The sequence below is a fragment of the Dysidea avara genome, chromosome 5, assembly GCF_963678975.1.
Source record: "Dysidea avara chromosome 5, odDysAvar1.4, whole genome shotgun sequence".
Lineage (NCBI taxonomy): Eukaryota > Metazoa > Porifera > Demospongiae > Dictyoceratida > Dysideidae > Dysidea > Dysidea avara.
Genome location: NC_089276.1, coordinates 27,372,451 through 27,397,241, shown reverse-complemented (window position 1 = coordinate 27,397,241; position 24,791 = coordinate 27,372,451). Strand labels below are relative to the sequence as shown.

General features: G+C 38.7%; 2 protein-coding genes across 2 annotated transcripts in view; both read right to left on the bottom strand.

Annotated features, from left to right (window-relative positions):
* Positions 1-16,403, bottom strand: part of LOC136255154 (uncharacterized) — a 42,120-nt gene extending 25,717 nt beyond the window's left edge. Inside the window, exons 1-8 of the mRNA XM_066047874.1 lie at positions 15,758-16,403; positions 15,448-15,702; positions 14,577-15,403; positions 14,474-14,524; positions 11,585-11,743; positions 11,460-11,534; positions 10,933-11,409; positions 10,690-10,833 (exon numbers count right to left, since the gene is read on the bottom strand). Coding sequence (XP_065903946.1) covers positions 10,690-10,833; positions 10,933-11,409; positions 11,460-11,534; positions 11,585-11,743; positions 14,474-14,524; positions 14,577-15,403; positions 15,448-15,702; positions 15,758-16,403 — 2,634 coding nt within the window. The remainder of the gene's footprint in view (positions 1-10,689; positions 10,834-10,932; positions 11,410-11,459; positions 11,535-11,584; positions 11,744-14,473; positions 14,525-14,576; positions 15,404-15,447; positions 15,703-15,757) is intronic.
* Positions 16,404-21,909: 5,506 nt separating this feature from the next.
* LOC136256221 (uncharacterized) lies at positions 21,910-24,700 on the bottom strand. The gene is made up of 2 exons (XM_066049154.1): positions 22,959-24,700; positions 21,910-22,912 (listed from the first exon to the last, which is right to left on the bottom strand). The coding sequence occupies exons 1-2, from the start codon at positions 23,880-23,882 to the stop codon at positions 22,901-22,903; spliced, it is 936 nt and encodes a 311-aa protein (XP_065905226.1). The 5' UTR covers positions 23,883-24,700; the 3' UTR covers positions 21,910-22,900.
* Positions 24,701-24,791: the final 91 nt, after the last annotated feature.

Here is a 24,791-nt window from a genome sequence, read left to right as displayed (position 1 = left end):
TAGTATACACAGTATAGTTTACAAGAAATATACAGAAATAATTGGACTTCAGAACATTCGTCGAGATACCACTTTATCAGTGTTTCCATCCTTTACAGAATCTATACTTTTGTGGAAGATAAGCTACATTGCTTGTAGGCATGAGATTCAATACTCTGGGCATGAGAGTGTGAGATTGCCCTCAAGTCAGAGGCATGACAGTTGAGAGGTATGCTGTTGGATTCAATGCACTCAGTGTTCAGCCAAGTGCACCACAATCCACGTCTAAAAAGCTGTTGTGACAGCCTGTGATGTTACAAAGTTTCATGAACTGTCTGAAGTTTCAAGCTGATTTGTTTTAATACAACTTGGGCACCAAACAACTTTGCACTAAGCTCCCTTGATTTCTCATCATGTAGCTAGAACAATTCTATGCCTTACTGGTAACAACATAGAAAGTAGTGAAAACGCACACCTGAGGACTACAACATTGGCTAACCACCCCATGAAGCCCAAACTGATTGCAAATTTTGATGGTCTGTAATGAAAAATTTTGAAGTTATATTTAGCAAGAAAGGAGACCACGTGGCTAGACAGGATACGCTCGATATAACAGCATTCACACAATGGTAGCTGGTGCTGTTTGCCATGCAATAACTAGAGTTGCAACAAGTTAATGTTTGTAAAGCATGAACGTTAGTTGTATCAGTAGCAGGGCAGTCTGACAGTTTGTTCTGTTAGTCCACTAAGGCACTTGGCTGTATGTATTCTACAGATTTCCGTGTTTGTTCATACATTAATAATTCTGAGGGGCATTACCACAAACTGTGTACGGCTGCCCTTAGCAAGTAACAGTACACAATATGACTGAATTATTATATGCAAAAAGTATAAACTGAGTTAATAATTACCTGAGGGAGACTAGCTCCTAGTACATTTGCCCATAAACTACACCAGCTACTTGCCATGGAGACCCAGACTGAAGTGAGATACACTCCCACCAATATCTGTGACAGAAACATCTTACACATGAACTGGGATGAGAAAGCTTGTGTGCAACTGATCAGCCACACACTGTCCATAATTTTTTTTTCTCGGAACTGAGGAAATCACACTGCCAAGTTCGGAATGTGATGTAGTGGTACTTTCTGTTGGAGCTAAAATGCATGTGGGCACACTGCATCCAATAGCTGAGATATACACTTGTACTAAAGTTGAGATGGGTGTGTTGCACCCAATAACTAAAATAAAGCACTTCAAAATGGGCACGCTGCACCCAGTAGCTAAGATATAGCATTTCTGTATTGGAGTTGAGTGAGATATGCTGCATCCCATGGCTGAAATAAAATCAGTTTTTCTTGGAGTTGAGATAGGTGCACTGCACCTGATAGAAGTATTATTTTTTGTTTTTGTATTGGAACTGAGATAGGCATGCTGTACCCAGTAAGTGGAGGGGCATACTGCATCCAGTAAGATAGGAACACATCCATGAGCTGAAGTGGATGTGCTACAACCCAATACCTAAAGTAAAGATGCGAGTAGTATACCTCAAACAGTTAAGAATACTTTATCCATGAACTGAGGAACCCATTATCCTGACATGGGCTAGCAGGGGTGGACACGCTGCTTCCATTAGCCTAAATAGAACAGTTTCCATGAGACCCTAATACCAAAACAAGAGCACCATTTATGAATTGGGGTAGTATGCTATGTGAAATAGGAACACATCATCATGGGAATGTCACACCAAATTACTGCAATAGGAGCACATTATCCTTGGACTGGGTGAGAGTGTGACACCCAATACTGAAATAAAAATGCTTTATCCATGAATTAAGATGGCTACAGAGGGAACACGCTATCCTTCATAATTGACCATGACATCTGAAACAGGGACCCACCATCTGCCACAGCTAACACTTATCCATGTAAAGGATGTGGGAGGTGGTCAAGTGTTCACATCAGCTATCCAAGCTGATAAGTCTCAATGCATCTCATCATGCCTTCAATAGTTTCAAATCCACTGAATGGAAGAGGGTAGGAAGTTACACACCACGTGGTGGAGATTATATTCCCCCAACCATTCATAACTCCCGGGAACATAACAAGGGAACTGAAACAGAACACATTATCCATAGAGTTGAAGTGGGCATGCTGTCCCCAATAAGTGAAACAGAAACACTTTGTCATAACTTGGATGAGAGTATGATACCTGTAACTGCTGAAACAAGAATACATCATCCATAATACTGACATAAGAACACTTTATCCATGCACACTAACTGAAGACAGTAGCACGATAGCCACAAGCTGACGTGGAAACACACTATCCATAAACAGAACAATGGCACATTGTCCATGAACTGAGGTGGGAACACATTATCCATGAACTGAGAAAAAAACTACTGTGAACACGCTGCACCAAGTAGCTAACATAGATAGGAAACCAACATGTAGTCCATGAGCTGCAGCATGCAACTACTGTTGTTAGGCCAGAAGTTTCTCGATGACGCTGAGTTATACTATGATGATGAAGTAAACCATATGCGTTTTGCAACTTTGTGTGGTAGACTTGACAGCAAGATGACACTAGGTAAGTGCCAAGTCTCCTGACTTGAGAAACTGCATTGAGGTTGGCTGTAACTCCTGAGCAGGTCTTCATTGGATATGACAGAGTAGTCAATTCATAGCACACGCCAAAGTTAAGTACTGTACTCCAGCTAGAGCGGACATTACAATGCTGGGAACTGAAGGGTCCACAACAATAGGAAACTGGATTTGAGTGGAGACAAAAGCACAAGCTATTGCTTTCAGCTCTTGTCGAAATGGGTAAAGTATCCTGCTTGTTTCCATTAACCACTCTTTTGCAATCACATGCTGGACTTATTTGAATTACCTTATTCTATATAGGGTGCCCACTGATCTGTACAGAGCAAACAGGCGTCACCTCAAGTTAACACCTTTTACATTGCAATTAAACTTGTAATAAATGAGTAAGTACTAAACCAATGCCCACAGCATTAACTATAAACGTGTCACATGCCATAATAGTGGCTTATTGTAAAAATGGACATTTTGTGCATTTTGTGATGCAATTGTGAAACTTTCCACAAATTGTACCCATTAATTTTATCATGTGTACAGTATGATAGTGCTGTACAGTAGGGACCACAAAGGAGTAGGCATGGTTCACAAAATAACATCACCCAACAACCAGCCTCAATTTTCCCTGATAGCAATGGGGCAGTACTGGTTAGGTAAAACTAAGCCCAAAAAGCCTTCAGATTGATCCAAAACACTTTCAACAAGTTGCTACAGAATTTAAACTTATTTATTCAACAGAATTTTCTGCTGACTAAGTAACTGACTGACTGACTGACTGAGTAACTGACTGATTCCTTCAGACAAGCATAACTCGATACAAACGGCTAAGGATACAGGCTTGATTTTTCACTGTTTGATGTTGCTTCAGCCCAAGAGGTGCCTCTTGGCATGCCGCAGTACATGCAATGCATTCTTCATGGACTTACCAGTGTCCTCCTTTGTGTCCCATTCATCTTTGCTGACAGCAAAAAGTGTCGATTTGGACTGATGGCTTCCCTTCGTAATGGAAATCGTCCGTATTTTTCATAGTGGCTCTTTTTATTGCAGAGGTGCTTTTCGGACAGTTCTGCTGTGTAATGGGTTGAACAGCTGACAACAAAGCGTAATGGATACTTTACTTTTCAGACAATAATTAATATAACTGGGGCATGCGGCACCATTTCTTTCAGTATGCATGGATTGCAGAGGTGCTTTTCAAACAGTTCTTGATCTGAAATGCTGTGTAATGGGTTGAACATAGCTTACAACGAAGCGTATTGGATACTTCACTTTTCAGGCAATAATTGATATAGCTGGGGCGTGCGGCGCCATTTCAGATGCAGTATGTATGGGTTCACCAGTCATAATAATTATATTACCAAAAAAGTTAAAAAAAACAAGTACACAAAAGATTTGGAGTCTTCAACTAGAGTAGGGACCATAGCACATTGATAAAAAGTACTGAAACAAGCTGGAGTAATGCATGATATTAAATCACAGTAAAACAATAAGAAGTGTTATATTCCTACTGTGCATTTCCATAGTGGTATCTTGAGCACAGTAGGGATATAACACTTCTTATTGTTTTACTGTGATTTAGTATTGTGCACTACTCCAGCTTGTTTCAGTACTTTTTATCAATGTGCTATGGTCCCTACTCTAGTTGAAAATTCCAAATTTTTCTGTGTACTTGTTTTTATTATAGTGCAATCACTTTGGTGACCTTTACAGCCATTTTTGTATTTAAAATTCATCACTTTTGTCTATACCACTCTGAGGAATTCTTTTACACTGTTAAAATATGGTTTCAAATTAAAGGTGTTGATCTAAGAAACAACTTGACTTTTGTTTGAAGTGAATAGCTTATTCCGCTCCAAAATTATGATTATGTTTGAACATTCTTTTAATTTATCTGCCCTTGTGGTGTAAATTACTAATGGGAAAGAGACTTTATGGCCAATACAAATAATCTATATATAAAACTGAAGCTGTCAGTCCGTATGTCTGTCCATAATGCCACTTACTCACCAATTCCCGTATGTATTGACATATCTCATACCCAAAGCGAAGCACTCATCATCCAGCTACTTCAAGATTATTATCGCGAGTTCATGCGTGCTTCCTTTCACGCTGTATAGCAAGATGAAGGCCAAGGAATAGAGAAAACTTGAGCAACATTCCTTTGAAAGCCACAGTACATACTGTTCTAGTGGTAGAACACCTGACTAGCATGTAAGAGGTTGTGGGTTCGAATCCACGTGTTTACAGATTTTTATCTTTCTACTTGGTACCTTTTTGTGCACACCTTTTTAAAACACGACATTTAGCTCATCGTAACTGGGCATGCAAAGAACATGGGACTTCAGCGAAATTAAATTCCCATCATCTGGCAACTCGAGTGTTGTTGTAGCGAATCAATATGTGCTTTTGTTTGCTCTTTATAGGGCAATGAAGGCACTGGTGTAGGGAAGGATCACTGAAAAGTTGATCTACATTCCTGTCAAAACCACAGATAAACAACTGTGGCAATTTGTACACCTCTCTTAACCCCAAGTTATTATAACCAACCTGAGTTCAATCCCTCCCTAGGTCATAACTTTTTCACTTTTGGGACCTTTAGTAGAGCAGCTTAGCTAGCAAAAATGAACAAATTGTGCACTTTGTGCAGAAAGTATGAAACTTTGCACATAGTACCTACCATGAAGTGTATTTTGAGATGTGGAGCCAGTGCAGATTTGACCTTTGGTATCCTCTACAGTCATTTTATGCTCAAAAATAGTGACCTTTGTCTATATATCACCCATACAACACTCAATTTGTTCAAACTAGGTGCCAAATTGAAGATCTTTATCCAAGAAACAAGTTGATACTTATTGCAAACTCATAGCATATTCCATATCAAAGTTATGGTAATTTTTACCAGCAGCAAATTCATATACATCCAACTGCCCACGCAACTACACTCTTCATCTAAATTCTTGTTTTCCACTCAATTTTTGTATATTTTTTTAGCTCACCATGAGCACTGCAGGTTGCATATACAACCAAAAAGTGGAGAGATATCCAGGGGTGGGGCATGTACCCTCCTCTCTTGTGGTAGTTAAAAAGAAGTAGTTCATAATTATATGTATGTTGCTCTATCAACATTTAACTACAATGGGTGTTCTGTAATAGTTCATTTGGGGGGGTCCTTTTTTTACCCCCTGCCCCCTTTGACAAATAAACTCCTTAATCTATAAATCAAAATCTCAGTGAATACGTCAACAACAACTGTAATATTGAGTGAAATACATGACATGTGTATTTTTCCTGGTACAACAGCCCAGAACTGTACCTGGGAATACAAGCATGAGATTACTTCTCATCATTCTCAGGTACTGTAGGTCATTCTCAGGTACTTTAGAGATTGTACCTGAGAATGCACCTGTGGGAGTCTGGGTGCATGGCATGCCCTTTTAGATGCCATGTGTGCAAACTAGCTATGAACACAACTGAAGATCTTCATACCATCATCCCCCATTACTCTCATTGTGACTCCCCTTTAGTCATTTCCTAGATGGAGGTCTGAGTGATAGTACTGTTTCTAAAACCTGTATGCTAAATTTTTATTGCTGTAAAGCTTTGGAAAATACTTTTTATGAAGTCGTTAGCTTTTTAGCTATACTTGCAAACATGGAACACATTATGCTATAGAACCAAATTGTGAAACAAATTGTCTAGTTGGTTATGCCCTCAGACTCCACCACATCTTGGGATGTGTGTCTCTCTAAAGGCAAATATATATTTAAGGAGATACAAGATGTAGGCATAGTTCAGGACCATAATCTCCCTATAGTCATTTCACAATACTAGCTATCAATACGGTATGTTAGATATGTATAAGGCTTTTAAGGCTTTTCAGCAAACGTAACTGATAGTAACATGTATAACCTTAGAGTTTTATGCATTAAAATATTATACAGAAGCAAAATTATAGCCATAAACAACCTCAAATTTGAGTTTAATTTGATGACAAAACTACATAAATTATGACGTTTGTTGATTTATCTCACAGGAGTATTGTACATAACCCCTATGCCTCACTCCTGGATATCTCTCCATGTTTTGGTTATATATGTAACCTGCGGTTAGATTAAAAATAAATAATTGAATGGCAAACAAAGAATGTAGATTAAGAGTGTAATTGCGTGGGTGGTTGACTTTATATGAAATTGCTGCTGGTAAAAATTACCACAACTTTGAAATGGAATATGCTATGAACTTGCAAAAAGTATCAACTTATTTCTTGGATAAAGATCTTAAATTTGGCACCTAGTTTGAACAAATTGAGTGTAGTATGGGTGATATATAGACAAAGGTCACTATTTTTGAGCAGAAAACGAACTGTAGAGGATACCAAAGGTCAAATCTGCAATGGCTCCACATCTCAAAATACACTTCACAGTAGGTAGGAATTATAAACAAAGTTTCATACTTTCTGCACAAAGTGCACAAATATTTTGCTAAGCCGCTCTACTATTTGATGCACCTTTTTGTTCTATCTGTTCCATGCAAGTCTTCATCTACAAACTCTTATGCTCAGTTTTTCAGCACTGGCACTTAACTGCCTTACATCATAGGGACTCTTATAGCACTTTTAGGATAGGGCAGGCAAATTGCCAACATATTATTAGTCCATCTATGTGTTGGTCCTCCAGTGTGTTGTATTAGAGTAGGTAAAAGCTTCTTTCACCAGTATCCAGAATATCTACATCTTTGTTTTAAGCACATAGGTGTACACTGACATGCAAAACTGTTTGTTCAGATTTACCTCATTACTGCTGTAGTAAATAGGCAGCTTACATGATTGGACAGATACTACTGTGCATCTGAAAAATGATAATACTGGAACCATGCAGATACTGCAGTTTACACCGAGAAACTGCGTCTGACCTGGCACTGCAACGTCAGAACTGAAAGTGCATAGGACAAGTTCTGAACCTTTGTTTGCCATGCAGTAACTAAAATTGCAAATTGTGTTAGCTTAAATTATGCCCATGTTCATTTCTCTTTGTGACAGTTGGTAAGGTAAACATCATGTAGAAACTGAAACTGTACCATGTGTACACCACCTGTATGTAATGTAGGTATACTGTATATACAATTGCCTTAACTCACATGCAGCTTAACTAATTAGCCTTGCATGCTTATTATTTCACTATGTGTACTGCATAAGGATCATGTACATTAAAGCACTATCGACATGCATGCTACACAGCAAATATAGGACACTAATATTGCTTGGTATTGTATTAATTATTGTCATATTGCTGCATGTAAAGCAGCGAAGGTTTTGTTTGTTCTTTACAGCACGTTGAAGTCACTGGTAGGGAAGACACATTGAATAATTGAACTACATTCCTGTCAAAACCACAAGCAATAAACTTTAGTGTTTTGCATCATTAATTTCAGCAGGATGGCATAAGGAAACCTCATGCTCTTTAAAAATGTGACATCACCATGAGCTACATGAGCAGTGCTGGTGTTTAATGCTTGGTCCCTCTTCCTGGCATTAAAAATGTTTAATGTGGAGATGGTCCTGCACGTAGGGAAGGTACCAATGCTAGTCATATATAACTAAGGAATGAAATGACCAATTCGCTATAAATAAAAGCCAAGTTTTTTGTCAGCAAGACCTTTGATTTGAATTATGTTTTAACCAAATGAAATAATGCCTCAGGGAGATAAATACAAAAAGTTGATAAATTTTCAATGCAAAAATGAACTGTAAAAGTCACCAAAGGTCAAATTTGCAAAGGTGCTATATTAAAAAGTAAATTACATGTGGAAAGTTTCAGAATCGTATCACAAAGTGTATACTTTTGCACTATGTGGCTCTACTATAAAATAAATTTGTGTCTAAATGTATCAGCTACTGAAAAGTGAAGTGGTCATTACACTTTGCAGAGCTTATGATAACGTCCGGACACCGGACAAAATCCGGTCAAATTGCATAGATGTCTGACCATAATGCAATTTGTCCGGACACAGTGTCCCATCAAAGCACAAAGAAGGAGCCTAAGGGCTGAGCTGGCATGCTATCAACAATAACATTCACTTGGTTGCCAGGAGATAGTATACATTCTTACAACCCAAGGGAGTGACCATAAATGTACCATTGCCAACCCACTGGTGTACTTTAACCACATAACAGCTGCAGTAAGGCATGTGATGTCTTACCACTATAATGTTTATTTGCTATGCTACAGAAGACATGTTGGGCATTCATCTCATGTCCAGTCAATTTTGGCAATTGTCCGGCCGATTTTGGTTTGTCAGGACATTGTGGCAGGACAACAGAGAATTCTTATCATAAGCTCTGCTTTGTTTTCAGTTATGTTCCGCCCATTACATAGCGTAACAAACAAAGAACAATACGAGAAGCATCTCTGCAATCAATTTAGTTGCTATGGATAATACAGATGATAAGCATGATAGTTAGTCAACACGACCCAGGAAAGCCATATTGCACAATTGCAAACAGACACCTTGAATTGTCAGCGAAAAGAACTAGGACACAAAGAAGGACAAAGGGAAGTCCATGATGTGTTATTGTGCATACTGTGATTAGTGGAAAGGAATATCTCGGGGTTGAACAGTGAAGAAATCAAGCCTGTAGCCTTATCCATCATTACGCTTGGCTGGAGGCATCAGTTAGTTAGTCACTCACTCACTCAGCATAAAAATATGTTAAATAAATTTTTAATGGAAATTTGTTGGAAAGCTTCAGTTGTTTTATGGCCTTGGATATGCCTAACCAATACAGTACTGCATTTCAGGTGATATTGTTGAGCAAGAAAGCCCAACCACCATGATCCCACATAACCACAAGTGTAAGGAAAAATTTGGAATTTTAAGTTTGATTAGGGATCATAGAAAAAAAGTAGGGAAACAAGGGAGGCCGCCCACACCTGCAGATATATGTACTAGTGAACATTTAATCCCTAATTCAGTCTATACCCAAGACCAAGACTAAATCAGGGAGTAAATTAATGTTCACTAGTATATCTGCAGGTGTAGGCAACCTCCTTTGTTTCCCTACTTTTTTCTATAATCCCTAACTGAACTTAAAATTCCTAATTTTTCCTTAAACTTGTTTGTTTACTTTTTTTTGTAACATTGTTATGACTGGTGAACCCACGCATACTGCATCAACAGAAAGGATGGCACCAGAATTAATGTTTTCATCTGAATGTATGCCCCAGCTATCAAATACTTTTTCAAAAGTGCAGTGGCCATCATGCTTCGTTTTCAGCTATGTTTAGCCCGTTACACAGCGCTACAGACAAAAAACAATAGAAGAAGTGCCTCTGCAACAATCCAGTCACCACGAAAATATGACAATTTGTGCACCCCTAACTATCAAAAAAACCTATCAAATAATGCCTCGAAAGTGCAGTGGCCATTACGCTTTGCTTGTTCAGCCCATTACACAACATTACAAATGCAGAACAGTGTTAGAATTGTCTCTGTGATCAACCCATTCACCACGGAAAATACATACGATTCCCATTTACAAATGTAGCTACTGTAGGGAAGCCATGCATCGTGCTACCACCAATCAACACCTTGGGCTGTCAGCAAAAAGAGATGGGGCACAAAGGAGGACAAAGATAAGTCCATGATATGTGCATTGTACGTACTGCGGTATGCAAAAAGGCATGTCTCAGGATGAAGCAACATCGAACAGTGAAAAAATCAAGATGCATGGCTTCCCTACAGTAGCTACATTTTATTGAGTTATGCTTGCCTGAAGGCACCAGGCAGGCAGGTAGGCAGGCAGGCAGGCAGGCAGGCAGGCAGGCAAGCAGTTAGTCAATAGAAAATTCCATTGAATTTTTTTTGTTTTGTAACAATTTATTGGAGGTCTTTAGGATTGTACTGAAGGAATTTTTGGCTTGGTTATACCTAACCAATACTGCCAAGGTTCCAGGATGGAGTTGTGAAGCTGGTTTTTGGGTGAATTTTTTGGCTAGGAAAACCCAAATCTCCATGATCCCTAACAAACAGTACTACCGTACTATATGATATTGCATAATTGTTACATGTATTTGCTTTCGATATTACAGTAAAATATATATTACCAACCTCTACATTTGATAAGCTTAAATTCAATTTCTTCAGTTTGATCAACAAAAGGTTCTTTCCTTTCTCTGACTGTAGTGATAGTGTATCACTAGACTCCTTCACTTTTCCTTGATCCTTCCCCAGTGACTGTGAACTCTTTGAAGTCTATAAAGAATACATACAACAACCATATAATATGTAGATGTAGTAGTACAGCTTTGTATACACTGAATCTATAAATCACTTTGCCATACATACAGATACCTTTTCACTCCAATACTTCATTATCACTTCAACCTTTTCAAGACTAGTGTTCACATTTTCCATTGTTAGTTGTAGTTTAGTCAGTTCAGTTTGTGTTTCTTCATCAAGTACTTGTAACTGTGAACTTTGCAGCTGTTCTTGTTTGTCCAAAGATTCATCTTCCGCTTGTTGTGACGTGTCCAAAGAGAATTTTGGTGGGTGGTCTACCGGTTGGATGTTCTGTAACTCTTTGTACCGCTCCAGAAGATTGGAGTATGTTTGTTTCTCTTTGACTACCTTCTGCTTCAATGACTTCTCCAATTCTTTACTCTCTCTCAACTGAACTATCATTGACTTCTCAAATTCTTTACTCTCTCTCAAATGAACTATCATTGACTTCTCAAATTCTTGACTCTCTCTCAACTGGGCTATCATTGACTTCTCCATTTCTTTAAGCTCTCTCAATTGAGCTATCAACCGGTCCTGTTGTGACTGAACCTATATTGACATTGATGTCACATGATCCTCATTATACCGTGTCAACTTACAGTTTTCAAAGTAGCTACTGTATCAAAAGATACTAAAGCCCATTTTGCTGAGCTGCTTAAGGCATCAGGTAAGGCCTGTAAAAGTAATGTACATATAGACAGTACATGTGCTATGACAAAAATACTTTAGTGGTTGGGTCAGATGACACTGCTTGTGGTGAGCTGTATCTTACTTTCTCTGCCATCTTAACAATTATTTCATTTAGTTGTTTTATTGTAGTATTGCGTTCCTTTCTGGTTTGTACCAGCTCAGCTTGCAGTTTACTCAATGTGTTTGGAATATCCTGTGTAACACATTTCATATACATAACATGTGCATAATTATGTATGTAAAAATGATTATTAACATACAGTATTACTTTACTACATACATAGCCAAAACTGAACTATTAAGTAGCATTCAATAATCTGGTTGAAGTAGTGTTGATTAACTGCTTTCTTTGTTTTTAGTAGTGTTTGCTTTTTGTAGTATTACGCATTTTACCATATACACACAGTGAAAACAAACTAGTCAAGGTCACTACTAAAAATTGTAGTCAAAGTCACTATAATATCTGCCACAATACTCACTAATTTTGTGCAGTGACATTTACTACTATTTTCATAGTGACTGTCACTACTAAGTAGTGAGGGTTACTACAAAAGTAGTGAACATTACTACTTAAAAATAGTGAGTATTGTGGCAGAAATTAGTAGCTACTGAAATTCACTACTACAGTGCATACGTAGCCACAACTCAACTATATAATAATTAGACACCAAGATCAAGGGAACTATATGCAATTTATTAACCCTGAAAGTTCGAGGTTGTAGCATCCCAAGTGCAGCAAGGGTGCTACTAAGGGCCTGAGGAGTTACTAAGTCATTTAGTTCCCATAGGTCGTGGTGTCTAACTTATTTAGACTACACATTGCAATGGTTTAACGTATGCACCTTTATAGCCACGACACGAGTATGGGATGAAATAGCAGCAAAAAATGGCTGAACACTTGTCCTAAAATTCCTGGGAGGGTATGCTGTAACCAGAGGCAAGGTGCACTTAGTCTACTATTTGTTCAGAATTATTTGCAGAGCACAGAGAAGAAGAGTACTACAGTATTAGCAATAAGCATTAAAGATGAAAATAAACTTGTGATTCTGCTCCCAAGAATAAGGAATCGCTACTTGACGATTCATGACAGCAAACATTAGTGGGCTCCACTAAATTAAAACCGAGTTGTCAGTGATGCACATAATGGTTAAGTAAGATATAGAAAGACAAGTACTGCAGTGTGTCATTTGTGTTACAGTGCACAAAAATAATTTCTTGAAGGCACACAGGTGACTACGTGAACATGTGTAGGTGACTAAGTGATTTAGTAAACCTCTAAATGAGCTGTTGTATCGTCTAATAAGTAGTGTTCAATCACTGGGCTGAAATAGTGTTGATCAACTGCTTGTTTTGTTTAGTATTAATTCAGGATGAAATTAATGCAGGCTTTATGACTTTAGCAAGTGGTCATAGTTTGTACATAGTGTAGTTAATGTGGTCATACACTTGACCTTTTACAGATACTAAAGGAATAATAAGAGGCATTTTTTACTTGTCTGCTAGACTCTATAACTAAGCAAAGTAAAATTGACAGAGTTAAAACTTTTCTCCTGTAATTTAACATCATGCCCTACTCCAACTTGTTCAGTACTTTTATCGATGTGCTATGGTCCCTACCCTAGTTGAAAACTCCAAAATGTTTTGTGTACTAGTTTTACTAGGGCTGTGCGATAATATTGATACGTGGTAGGTAAAACATTATCAAGGTATCATTGATCCATTACCATATTGTTGATAATTGTGTAGTAATTAAAATTAATTGCTTGTGAGTAACGTGATACGTTGTCTCGTGATTACAGTCTTGTGATTTGTCTCATGTTTCTAGTTGCTTTGAAATGAGCTCTAGTTCCAGTACTAGTGATGAGAATAACAATTGTAGTGACATAAACAATTCTCATGAACTATTACCATTTGAGAAAGAAATGAGTACGGTTTGGCAACATTTTGGCTTTCCTGCTTGTGACGGCTAATTCATGAAAAAGGACAAAGAAAAGGATCTGTAATTTATCCCCCAAGAGATTGAAATATGCTGGAAACACCACGAACATGACATCTCACCTGGAACACAACCACCGTGCACAATTTTTGAAGATAAGGGAAATGGAAAGGGCACAAAAAGCCACAGGAAAGCAGCCGAAAGTGAGGAATTCTGATGATAGTCAGCCGCCTATAACTGAAGTGTTTCAGCACCTGCATGGAGCTTCTACCAAAGCACTCGAGGAAATGGAAAAATCTTATAAACCCGGTTAGTTTGTATAAGTGCCAACCTAGAAGCAAAATATACATAGGTTTTTCCATTTTCGCACAGCCATAGTATTTTATGCATTTGATAGCACTAAAGCTAGTTGGCCATATGTTGACCTTTACACTGATGGATTATCATGACCTATCAAAAGAAATGCAGTCAGCAATTACAGAACAAATGTCTAGCTATGTCAGAGAAAATAGCTGCAGCCTACTTGGTTATTCCTTGGAAGCTTGAACAAATTAAATAAGAACATGGTGTAATACTAAGCCATAGAACTATGTAGCTAGATAGTGTGTGAAATTTTAGAGGTGACTTATGCATATGATGTTATAATGAAAATCCTGCATTATGGTATGTTGCAATTTGTGTATTGTGAACTTTGAGGTATATATTTTGTATAAAAGTAAGCACATTAGCATAATCTACCTAGCAAGCCCAAATGAATAGGGCAAAATACATTGCATAATTAACAGCAGATGTGTAGCAATAGCATATGACCAATGCACAAAATCTATTGAATCTCTAATATTGTTTATCTGGGGTTTTTGTACTTTTATGTGAGCATACATATCTAGGAAATGTGTTAAGAAACTAAGAGACATGTTATTTGTAATAAAATTGTGTTTCAATTGCCATTTTCCAGCTAAGTTCTCAGACACTACCCAAAACTATTACCTTCATTTGGCAAACTTGCATGCTCAGAGTATTGCTAGTGTCATCGGGTACCTATGATGGAAAATGATACACATGTATATTACAGTATGGACAACTCACTCACCTTAGCAAAAAATGAGAATAATCCAACGGTAAGAGCACTAGCAGTGGTGAGAACTGTTCCAGGGTATATTGATACTTGCTGTATGCCATTTTGGTAAAAGTAACTTTGATACTGCAGAACATTAACAGCTATGAGAGCAACAACATGTTTAGGAATAGTCCAGTAGATGATTGTGTAGCTAGTCTTTGCTACTGCCAGTAGCTGTAAACAGTGAGGAGTAACCTCACATTTCTCTTGTATCAGTGATCGAATATCAAGTACATTTTTGAGGGTGTACTGGTGCAATTGCAAGTTAAGCTGAACAGCCAGTACAGTTTGTGTACTGGTATCATATGGCACCATGTGATGAGATGGTGATGGTATGGGATACTTGGTGACTGGCTGGGATGTATCAATCTTGTCATCAAACTGGCCTAGAAGTGCTGTAGCTTCAGGAACATTACAAGCTTCAACTATTGTGGTAAGAATAGAATGGTCTAACCAATTTGTAAATGGAGCAAGCTTCTGTACCAGTATTGAAGTGGATTTACTCTCTGTAAGGATTTCCAAATAGTGAGCAGAAAATAGTGGAATGTTAGCTTGTTCACTAGCTCTCAACAAATGGCAAGTGTCAACAATTATGCTTTGATGAGAGGGCTGTAACATTTCTGTCAACTGGATTGTTGTTTCCAAGAATTTTACAGCAACAAGTGATGGCTCAAATACATTACAAACAGTGTCTGTGTCTTCTCTACCCACTTGTTGCAGGGATTCCAAATTACTTGTTTGGGATTGTTTACCATCATCAGTAGTATGGACAGAGCAAATCACAGCAGAAGTTTCTAATACTAAATATAAATAACAACAAATGTCTTATAATTTGTTTGCTTACCATTAACCAGAGTTTCTCCAGTGCTTTTGTGGCTCTCACCTGCTTTAAGCAATTCACAAAATGAGGCCAGTGCCTTTGAATCCATCAGTTGAACTTGCTGTAAGATCAGACAGCTCTTGTGGTAACTACTTTGAGCTGCCATAACAACATCACCACTGAGTAGTTGCTGGGATATCATCAGCTGCATAACCACCTCAGCATCCATGTTGACTGACAAGTAGTCATAGTAGTGGTCAATGAAATGTTTGGCTGTTGCTAGAAATTATGTGCATGAAGTTACTGCAAATATATAAAAATATTCGTTACTTACCAACACTGACTGGAGGAGGTGAAGTTGCCGTAACAACATCTGATGATGTTAGTGGATCATGAATGACTGGGTAGTGTGCTATCTGAAGCCATAACAAGTGGATTTCATTAAATAAGTGACATCTAGTAGACGCTGACTGATATGCACTATCCACGCAATGGGTAGGAATGTACCAGTGGACCTCTATACATCCTGGTTTGATATTGTCTAGAACACATGTCCCATGGCCAATGTCCATGATCACTGTCTCCAATTCAGTTTGAAACTCTAGAAGATCTGCAACTGTCATGTTATTGGCATCTTTCTCAAGTTTTGTAACAATTTTTTTGTAATACATTTCTTTGATTTCCTTGCTGGGTATGTTTGGTAGCAGATCAATCAGTTTTTTTGAAAATATGGCACTTGTGTAATTTTCAAGAAGTTGTGATGCCTGAGGGATATCAGATGCAATCACAATTGCCTGGAGCGATCTGATGTCAATCCAACTCCAATATGGTGAATCAACTAGTACATCCAATAGTACATCAATATTCTGAGCATTCAAAATGTCTGTTTTTAGTTTTTCAGGTAGTTGTGCTCCACCTGGGGTCTTTTGTTGTGCTATACAACCTCTCCTTATTGATAAAAAATTTGCTTTCATCAACATGGTTGTGAGCTTGGTTTGCAGTTTCAGAAAAGCAACTCTGACATTATTATACTTTGCAAACTCTTCTTTTGAGATTATTTTGCTAGTGCCATCTGCATAGAATATCAATTTTAATACTTTGACAAATACAATTTATACACATGTGCATTATACTTAGAAAGTTATGTATAATTGAACAGTCACTAAATAGACAGACCACTCAAGCTGGCAACTATGCATGATTTTGTGTTCTCTTTACTATCAAGTCACTATTACAGTTCATCTACTATAAGTGCAGTCCAAACGTTAGATTTTGATGCTCTGAAGGAAACACTGAAGACTTATATTCACTTTTTTTGTACAAGTACTATACTAGGAATTTTAGGGATCATAAAAATGTGTGAAACAAGAGAGGTCACTTCCACCTGCAAATATTCTAATCCCTACTTCAGTCTAGCTATACAAAGCGATGACTGAATTAGGGATTAAATATCCGCTAGTATATCTGCAGGTGAACGTGGCCTCCCTTGTTATTCTACTTTATATTTTATCATCTCTAATCGAACTTAAAATTTCTAACTTTTCCTTGTATTGGTTTTTTTCATAATAATAAACTTGCTCATCCACATCAAAGGAAGAAAGATTCCATGAAATTAATATTGTACCTAAACATGTGCATCAACCATTAATTTCTGAAAAGTTATAGAACTTTGTGTGGACGAGATCAAAGGAAAAGGTGTACTTTAAATTTCACTAGCATTTTTAAAAATTGTTAATTAAAAAGTGAAATAGGGATCTATGCGATAAAAAGTAGTGAAAAAGAGATGAATGATGGTATTACAGCATAGTTCAGTGGGAAAGTCCTTACTTTGGCATTGAGCAAAATTATAGCTAATGTGCCAAAGTAGGGACTTTCCCATTGAGCAATGGTGTAATACCATCATTCATCCAGGGCCGGAGGAGGGAAAATTGAGTTGGTCAGGCCATTGACTATAATGTTGAAATTGCTACTATATACATGCCAATGGGAGAGGAGCTGTTGTACAGTGTGCAAAGCACACTCTGCGAAGTGTGAAGCACGAGCATTCTAGGGGGGTCTGGGGGCATGCCCCCACAGGAAATTTTTGAAATTTAGACACTCAGATATGCAATTTTAGTGATATTTCACTGCTAGCTAGCTATATAAATATGTTCAAGCCTATCTGTTGTTCTTCAGACTTTCTATACTATGTATAATTGTAGACCTGACATACAGGGGACACAGCATGAAACTTGCTGTATGGTTCATTTAGTTATAACTAGCAATTAGAAGTTCAAGGGGGGGTCAGGGGGTGCAACTCCCAGGAGTTGCAGAATTTTTACAATTTAAAGGCTTGAAAATGCCTTAAAATTTAAAACTGATGCTAAATTTTAAAGTAAAACTAGCTAGCAACTTGCAACTTTCCCCAAATTTCACAGGGACCCCATGCATGCAGCATGGCCCCCTTTAGCTAGGATTATACAGTGAATTCACACAGCTACAATAAAAAGCTACACAGCTACAAAAATACAGTATACTACTATACTGGTTTGTATGAAGTGAACGGATCATCACGTAAATATACTGGTGGACAGTCACGAGACCAATCGGTATTCGAAAATGGCGCGATGTGGGTAAGACTGAGAGTTTGCTCAGTATCTCGACAGGACGAGTAGGTAGTTGGAGAGGAGTGATTTCTACTCAACATCTCATCCAGATGGCCACCATGTAATGTATGTACGGTGTACAGCTTCTTGCCGCGGAATGAGTCATCCAGTTTGTCACTGCCAGCCCTTCGCCCAGTAAAAGAAGCCAAGAGAGACAAGCCAAGGAATGCTAATGATTATTTTATGAAAATTGAATTGTGATATAAGTGTGCTGGTTTAGAATCAAAGAAGGCACCTGCCTTACACGTGATAAATGTCAACTGTCAGCACACATGATACTATACGTAGGACCCACAATCATTTCTGTACAAAACGATATGAATGCTGTTATACTGTAAGGTAATTGGAGGTACTATACGTGTAGTTCTGTGCTTTAGTTAGGCTGAGAAACTAGGTAGCTACTCATGTCATGCATTTTCAATAACATCCATAAAATGTACGTAGCTACATGTAGATGTGATCGTCCAAAGATTGCATGAGAGTAATGTAGTTCGAGCTAGTCAGCTAGTTGGTTCAACTCCAGATTATTGGTCCGGCTCGGGCCTGACCAGCCGGACCGTCTCCTCCGGCCTTGTTCATCTCTTTTTCACTACTTTTTATTGCATAGATCCCTACTTCATTTTTAAAATAACAATTTTTTTACAATACTAGTTTGTTTAGTTTTTGTTGTAGCACAGCTAGTTACAGTGTAACTTGTGAGCTAGCTATTAAGTTCCTGTACAGCTTATTAAAGTACATACTGTGGCAAAATTGGAAAAGCTATTAGGTACAGTATGTCACCATTATAACTTAAGCCTGAAGAGCAGCATTCCTAACCACTGTACCACTGGTGCTAGCTGCCAACTACTCTTATTTTTGCCATATTTATATGTTAAAAATGTAAATCTCTATTATATCTAACCCATTCCCTAACCCTAACCTAATGTTTTAAAACATTGTCCTAATCCTACTCGCACTTCTTCCTAATCCTAAGGGCACTGTTCCTAATCTGAAGGGCGCTGTTCCTAATCCCAAGGGCGTTGTTCCTAATCCTAAGTGCGCTATTCCTAATCCTAGGGACACTGTTCCTAATCCTAGGGGTGCTGCTCCTAATCTTAAGGACAGTTTTCTAAAGTACTGTTCCTAATCCTAGGAATACAGTAAGAATGAGAGTAAGAGTGAAATTACACGAAATTACGATTAAAAAATGAAATGTGTAAAAGGGTTCCCCTGGTAGGATAGTCTCTAAAGCACAGTTTTAGCACATATAGGCAGAGAACAATCTTTATTCACAGCAGCAAACAGCAGCACAATTACAATCAAAAAGTCTGTTTTTATAGTCCAAAATTACACCATAATTACATTACATCATAATTAAAGTAATTGTAAGGTCTCTGATTCACATCATCCCCCCCTTTGAATGAGCTCGACCCGAGCATTTTTTTTAGCATCCCGGCTTCTCAAGGAGTAGGGACATGTATCTTGGTCCTGATGATTAGTCTGTTGATCATCTGTCATATTAGATCCTGAATGGTCTGATGTTTCATCACTGTCTTGGGTCTCTGCCTGTAGGGATTGATTATAATCACTTGTCTCGCATGTCTGCTTGTATAGCAGCCAAATGGTTGAGGACATGCTTGGGTGGCCTGCTAGGCCTAGTTCTTTTATTGCCATACCAGTAGAATCCAACTGGGAATGATGGTGGGCAATGTTGAATTCTTGACTGGTGTACCTGAATCTGTTGGTCTTCAGGAAAATAGATCTTTGTCACTACAACATCTGGATCACTAAGGGATACTATCCGATAGGGTCCATGCCAAGGTTGAGACAACTTCCTATTCTTTCCAGCCTCTTCTTGTGAGAAGTAAACTAGTACCCAGTCTCCAATCTTGAACTTAGTTGTTGTTGCTGACTTGTCATACTGGTACTTGTATTGTCTTTGAGCTTTTTTACTAGTTTGCTCTGCTAAACATCTTGCTGATGAAAGGGACAAGGCTACTTGCTCTCTGTAGTCATTGATGTTAACAGTAGTTTTAGGTGACTTGGTTGGTAGCAAGGCTGCTTCTGTTGGTGACCGACAATCGAAGCCAAACAGCAAAAAAGATGGTTTTTCGTCTGTTGAACTTTGGGGTGTGTTTCGATAAGCCCACAAAACACCACTGATGTACTGGTCCCACTGCAATCCAAACCTTGCTGCTTGTTTCCTTAGCATCATCTTAAGAGTCCTGTTGAACCTCTCAACTGCTCCATTACATTGGGGATGACTTGCAGTAGTATTCAATTTGCTAATTCCCAACATCTTACAAATGTCCTTCATCAAAAATGATAAGAGGTTAGTACCCCTGTCCGATAGCAATGCCTCAGGAGTCAGGAACCCCAAAGGTAGGTATAACTTCTTCTACCAACAACTGAGCTATTCGAACTGCTTTTTGGTCTGGTGTGGGGAAAACCATCGGCCATTTTGTAAACAAATCTTGACATACAATCACATAGCGGTTACCTATGGAAGTAATGGGTAATTCCATTATGTCTACCCCGACTATTTGAAAAGGACGCTCAATAACAATCAGATATAGTGGTGGCTTCTGTCGTCTCCCTGCACCTTGTACAATGGCACATTGAGGGAAATTGTTAGCATACTCTAAAGCATCAGAATACATTCGTGGCCACCACCAGCTTCGTACCAACGTTTTGTAAAGCTTAGGACCTGAGAAGTGACCTGCCAGCCATCCATCATGATATTCCTGCATTATTCTTTTGACGCATTTGCTGTGGTACTGCAACTCTTGAGGTCTCCGTTTGTTTGGGACCTACATAATAAAGTATATCATTGACAATGGCATACATAACAGATTCAGTTACAACTTTCTTGGCTAACTTGGTGTCTTCTGGTAGCACCCCTTCTTTAAGATAACGAATCATTAGCTGAAGTTCAGGATCCTTAAACTGTTCATCAGAAATTGCATCATTACAGCAATCAGTTGCTCTAGGCTCTTCTTGTAACAAAGGTATCAATGGTATCTGATGCTTCACAGGAAATCTGTGCTATCTGAACCTCAGTATTGGAATCTTCATCAGAAGGAATAGTCATGACTGGCTGTCTAGAAAGACAGTCAGCATGCAAATTCATCTTACCAGAATGATGAACTATGTCAATCTGTTTAATGCCACTGTCATAAAGTTTACTCCACCACCTTGCATGTCTTCCAGTAAGGTTTGGTGCTCCTAAAATGGCTTTAACTGCTGCATGATCAGTAATGATGGTAACACTGTGACCATAAAGATAATATCTGAAGTGTGTAACTGCCCACACAACAGCCAGAGTTTCCAAGTCTGTGACAGCATAGTTGGCTTCAGCATTAGAAATAGATCTGCTTGCATAAGCAATTGGATGAAGCTTCTGATCTACCTGATATTGAGACAATATTGCTCCCAGTCCAAGCTTACTTGCATCAGTTTCTAATGTGAAGTCTCTATTAAACTTAGGATAAGCAAGTAGAGGTGATGTTGACAATTTGTCTCTTAATGTATCAAAGGCAATCTCACATTCTGCTGACCAATTGAACACTGCTCCCTTCCTAGTAAGGGCATGCAATGGATGTGCCAACTTGGCATACCCTGGAATGAACCTACGATAATACGATGTCAAACCCAAGAATTGACGCAACTGCCTCAAATTAGAAGGTTGGGGAAAACTTCTTACAGCCTCCAAATTACGGTTATTTGGTTGCAGTCCATGTGGTGTTACAATATGGCCTAGATAGTCCACTTCTTCACACAATATCTTACATTTACTTGGATTAAGCTTTAATCCTGCTCTACTAATTCGGTCAAAAACTGCTCTAAGATTGTTCAGTGTGGTCTTGTAAAGTCTCTGAAAATACTATCACATCATCCAGGTACACAGATACAAAATCATTTCCAGATGAAGTCTGTAATCCAGTTAAAACTTGTTGCATCAACCTTTGGAATACAGCTGGGGCATTGGTTACTCCAAATGGCATGACTTTAAACTGATACAAGCCCTGGTGAGTAATAAAAGCTGTTTTCTCCTGGCTATCAGCACTGATCCTAATTTGCCAGTATCCTGATTTTAGATCAAGTGTACTGAAGAACTTTGACTCCCCAAGTTGATCTAACAAGTCATTTATCCTGGGGAGTGGAAACAGATCAGGCTTTGTTACTGAATTCAAAGCTCTGTTACTGAATTCAAAGCTCTGTAATTCACACAGAATCTCAGTGTTCTGTCCCTTTTCCTTACTAATACAACAGGACTTGCCCAAGGACTTTCTGATGGCTTAATCACATTGTTTCTTTGCATCTTATCTAGTTGGCTGGTTATTTCCTGGCGAGCTGCAAATGGAATTCTTCTGGCAGCTCGTCTCTTTGGGCTTGCACTTCCAGTTTCAATGCTAAATTCCATCAAATTTGTTTCTCCTCTTTCATCATCACTTAGACTAAATATATCATGATAATTTCCCAGTAACTCACTCATTTGCAATGATTCTTCTTCTGACAGTTGTCTCCTGGGTTGAATAAAGGTTTTCCTTAGCTGTTGCTGTCGCCACTGTTTGTGCTCAACAGAACAATCAGTGTCATTTGACAGAGTTACCATCCAAAGCTTCCATCTAACAATTCATCCTTTCCATCAGTCACCTCTGGCTCAACCTCACTTGCACCTGCAAGCTCCATACCACTCTTCAGTTGATATGTTGATTTACTGTTGTTGGAAACCATAATGGTTGAGAAGCCATCTTGATCAACCATCACTAATGAGTCATCAACTTGTAGACAATCATCAAGGGATTTGTCTGCCTCTACCAAAACAGATGATCCTCTTATATCCTTAACCTTCACTGGTACAACTGCTGAGTGATATGCAGGTAAATGTATAGTTCTAATTAAACTCACCATTGCAGTCTGAGTAACCTTGACTCCCTTGCTTGACACATTTAGAGAAGCTTGTTCATCACCACCAAACTGTCTGCTAGCCTCACCTGATAGTGCAATCTTAACAGTGGTAGTATCAGAATTATTTCCATCCAAGGCTGATACTTGGTGATTGGCCAATTCACTGTCCTTTGGCCTGCATTTTTGGCTACTTTGATCACCCACTGATGCTCCACTATTACAAGATATAGGCCCCTTTGGCTGCATAGCACAACTCACATCAACAACTGGCTGACTTTTATCAACACACTTTACACTGGGATGGTAGCTTATTATTCCTAACATGTGACACACTTTCTCTGACAACAATAACTGATCTGGTGCAATTAGCTTGATGTAAACAGTAGCATTAATTACCTTCTCACCAAAACTGATCTTCATATCCAATTGTCCATCTAAAGATATCGGCTTCTGATCATAAGTACAAGCTTTAACTTGCTCTGCAGCCTTGAGATTGTGTACATTGAGATCAGACTTTGAAACTATGCTGTAGAATGCATCTCCTCTCAAAATTACGATATCAGATCCAGTATCAATAACACCGGTTATAGGAACACCCTCCATATTGACTTGCACACAACGGGAACCACCCTTAATATTGCTGTGAGAATTATCTCTGATCACATAATTGGTACCTGGTCCAGAAGTCTTAGACGGAGTCTTAGTTTGTGTTGACTTACCACCTGCACTCTCTGTTTTTGATTTCTGACATTGGCGAGCCAAGTGATTTGGGCTATCACATATGTAGCATCTAAGCTGTTTCTGCTTCTGTTGTATCCCCTCCTTCTCTAACTTATTCCCTGGTTTCCTATATGTTGTACGCCAATTCTGTGATGGTGAATAAGACTTGGTAGGGAAATTGGTCTGAGGTTTCCCGGCTTTCATTAAGTACTGCTGCCTCTTCTTGAGCTCATTTAATCTTCTTTCCTATTGCCTAGTTACTAAGCACAACTGTTTGTAATTCCGAGCACCAGAAACAGTAGGTGACTCTATCAAATTGTACAGTAACCCTTCTTGTAGTTGACCATAAAGAAGCATCTCTCTGGTCTCATTGGATAGCCGTTCATGGCTGAACCCAATCTGGAATGTTTGCTCTAATCGACCTATAAAGTCTGAAACAGTTTCATCAGGTAGTTGTGAAATATGACGAAAGTCAAGAGCTGCTAAGGTCTGGTTACCTGGATCTAACCTTTCCTTCAGTGCCTTGGTAGCAGCCTGGTATGATTCTTATCTTCTGATTGCAGTAGCTTCCATTCTTGTGCTGCTCTTCCTCTCAAGTAGCCAGCTAGCTGCATTAAGGACTCTTCAGGTGTCCATTCATTCCATCTGGATGCCCTCTCTAAGGTCAGTAGCCAGTCGTCAAAAGTTATCCTCACATCCTCAGCAGTGAAAGGATCTACCGGTGGTGCCTTACCTTGACGAGGAGCACAAGCCTGACTTTCAGTAGTCAACTTGCTACCACTAGCTATTCCAGTAGAACTTATTGGTCTGCTAACATAAAGGACATCAGATAACGATGTACTCAAATTGGTTACCTGTTGACTAGATTGACACTTAATTGGCATATTAGTTCCTCCTGAATGCCTCTGATCTATTGGTGGTATATGGCTAGTCATCAATGGTTGAGTTGTGCTTGTCATTGTTGACAACAACTGATCTCTGTCTCCTTGAAAAGGGTTGCTAGTTGTGATCACACCTTGTAAAGGTAAAATATCAGGTGATGTTGTTGTAGACAGATGTTCTAAAGGTGAGAAATCAGCTGTTGTTGTTGTTGTTCTTGTAGGCACAAACACA

Coding starts and splice junctions, on each gene's coding strand:
- LOC136256221 (XM_066049154.1), bottom strand. CDS start 23,882: ATGAAAGCCGGGAAACCTCAGACCAATTTCCCTACCAAGTCTTATTCA.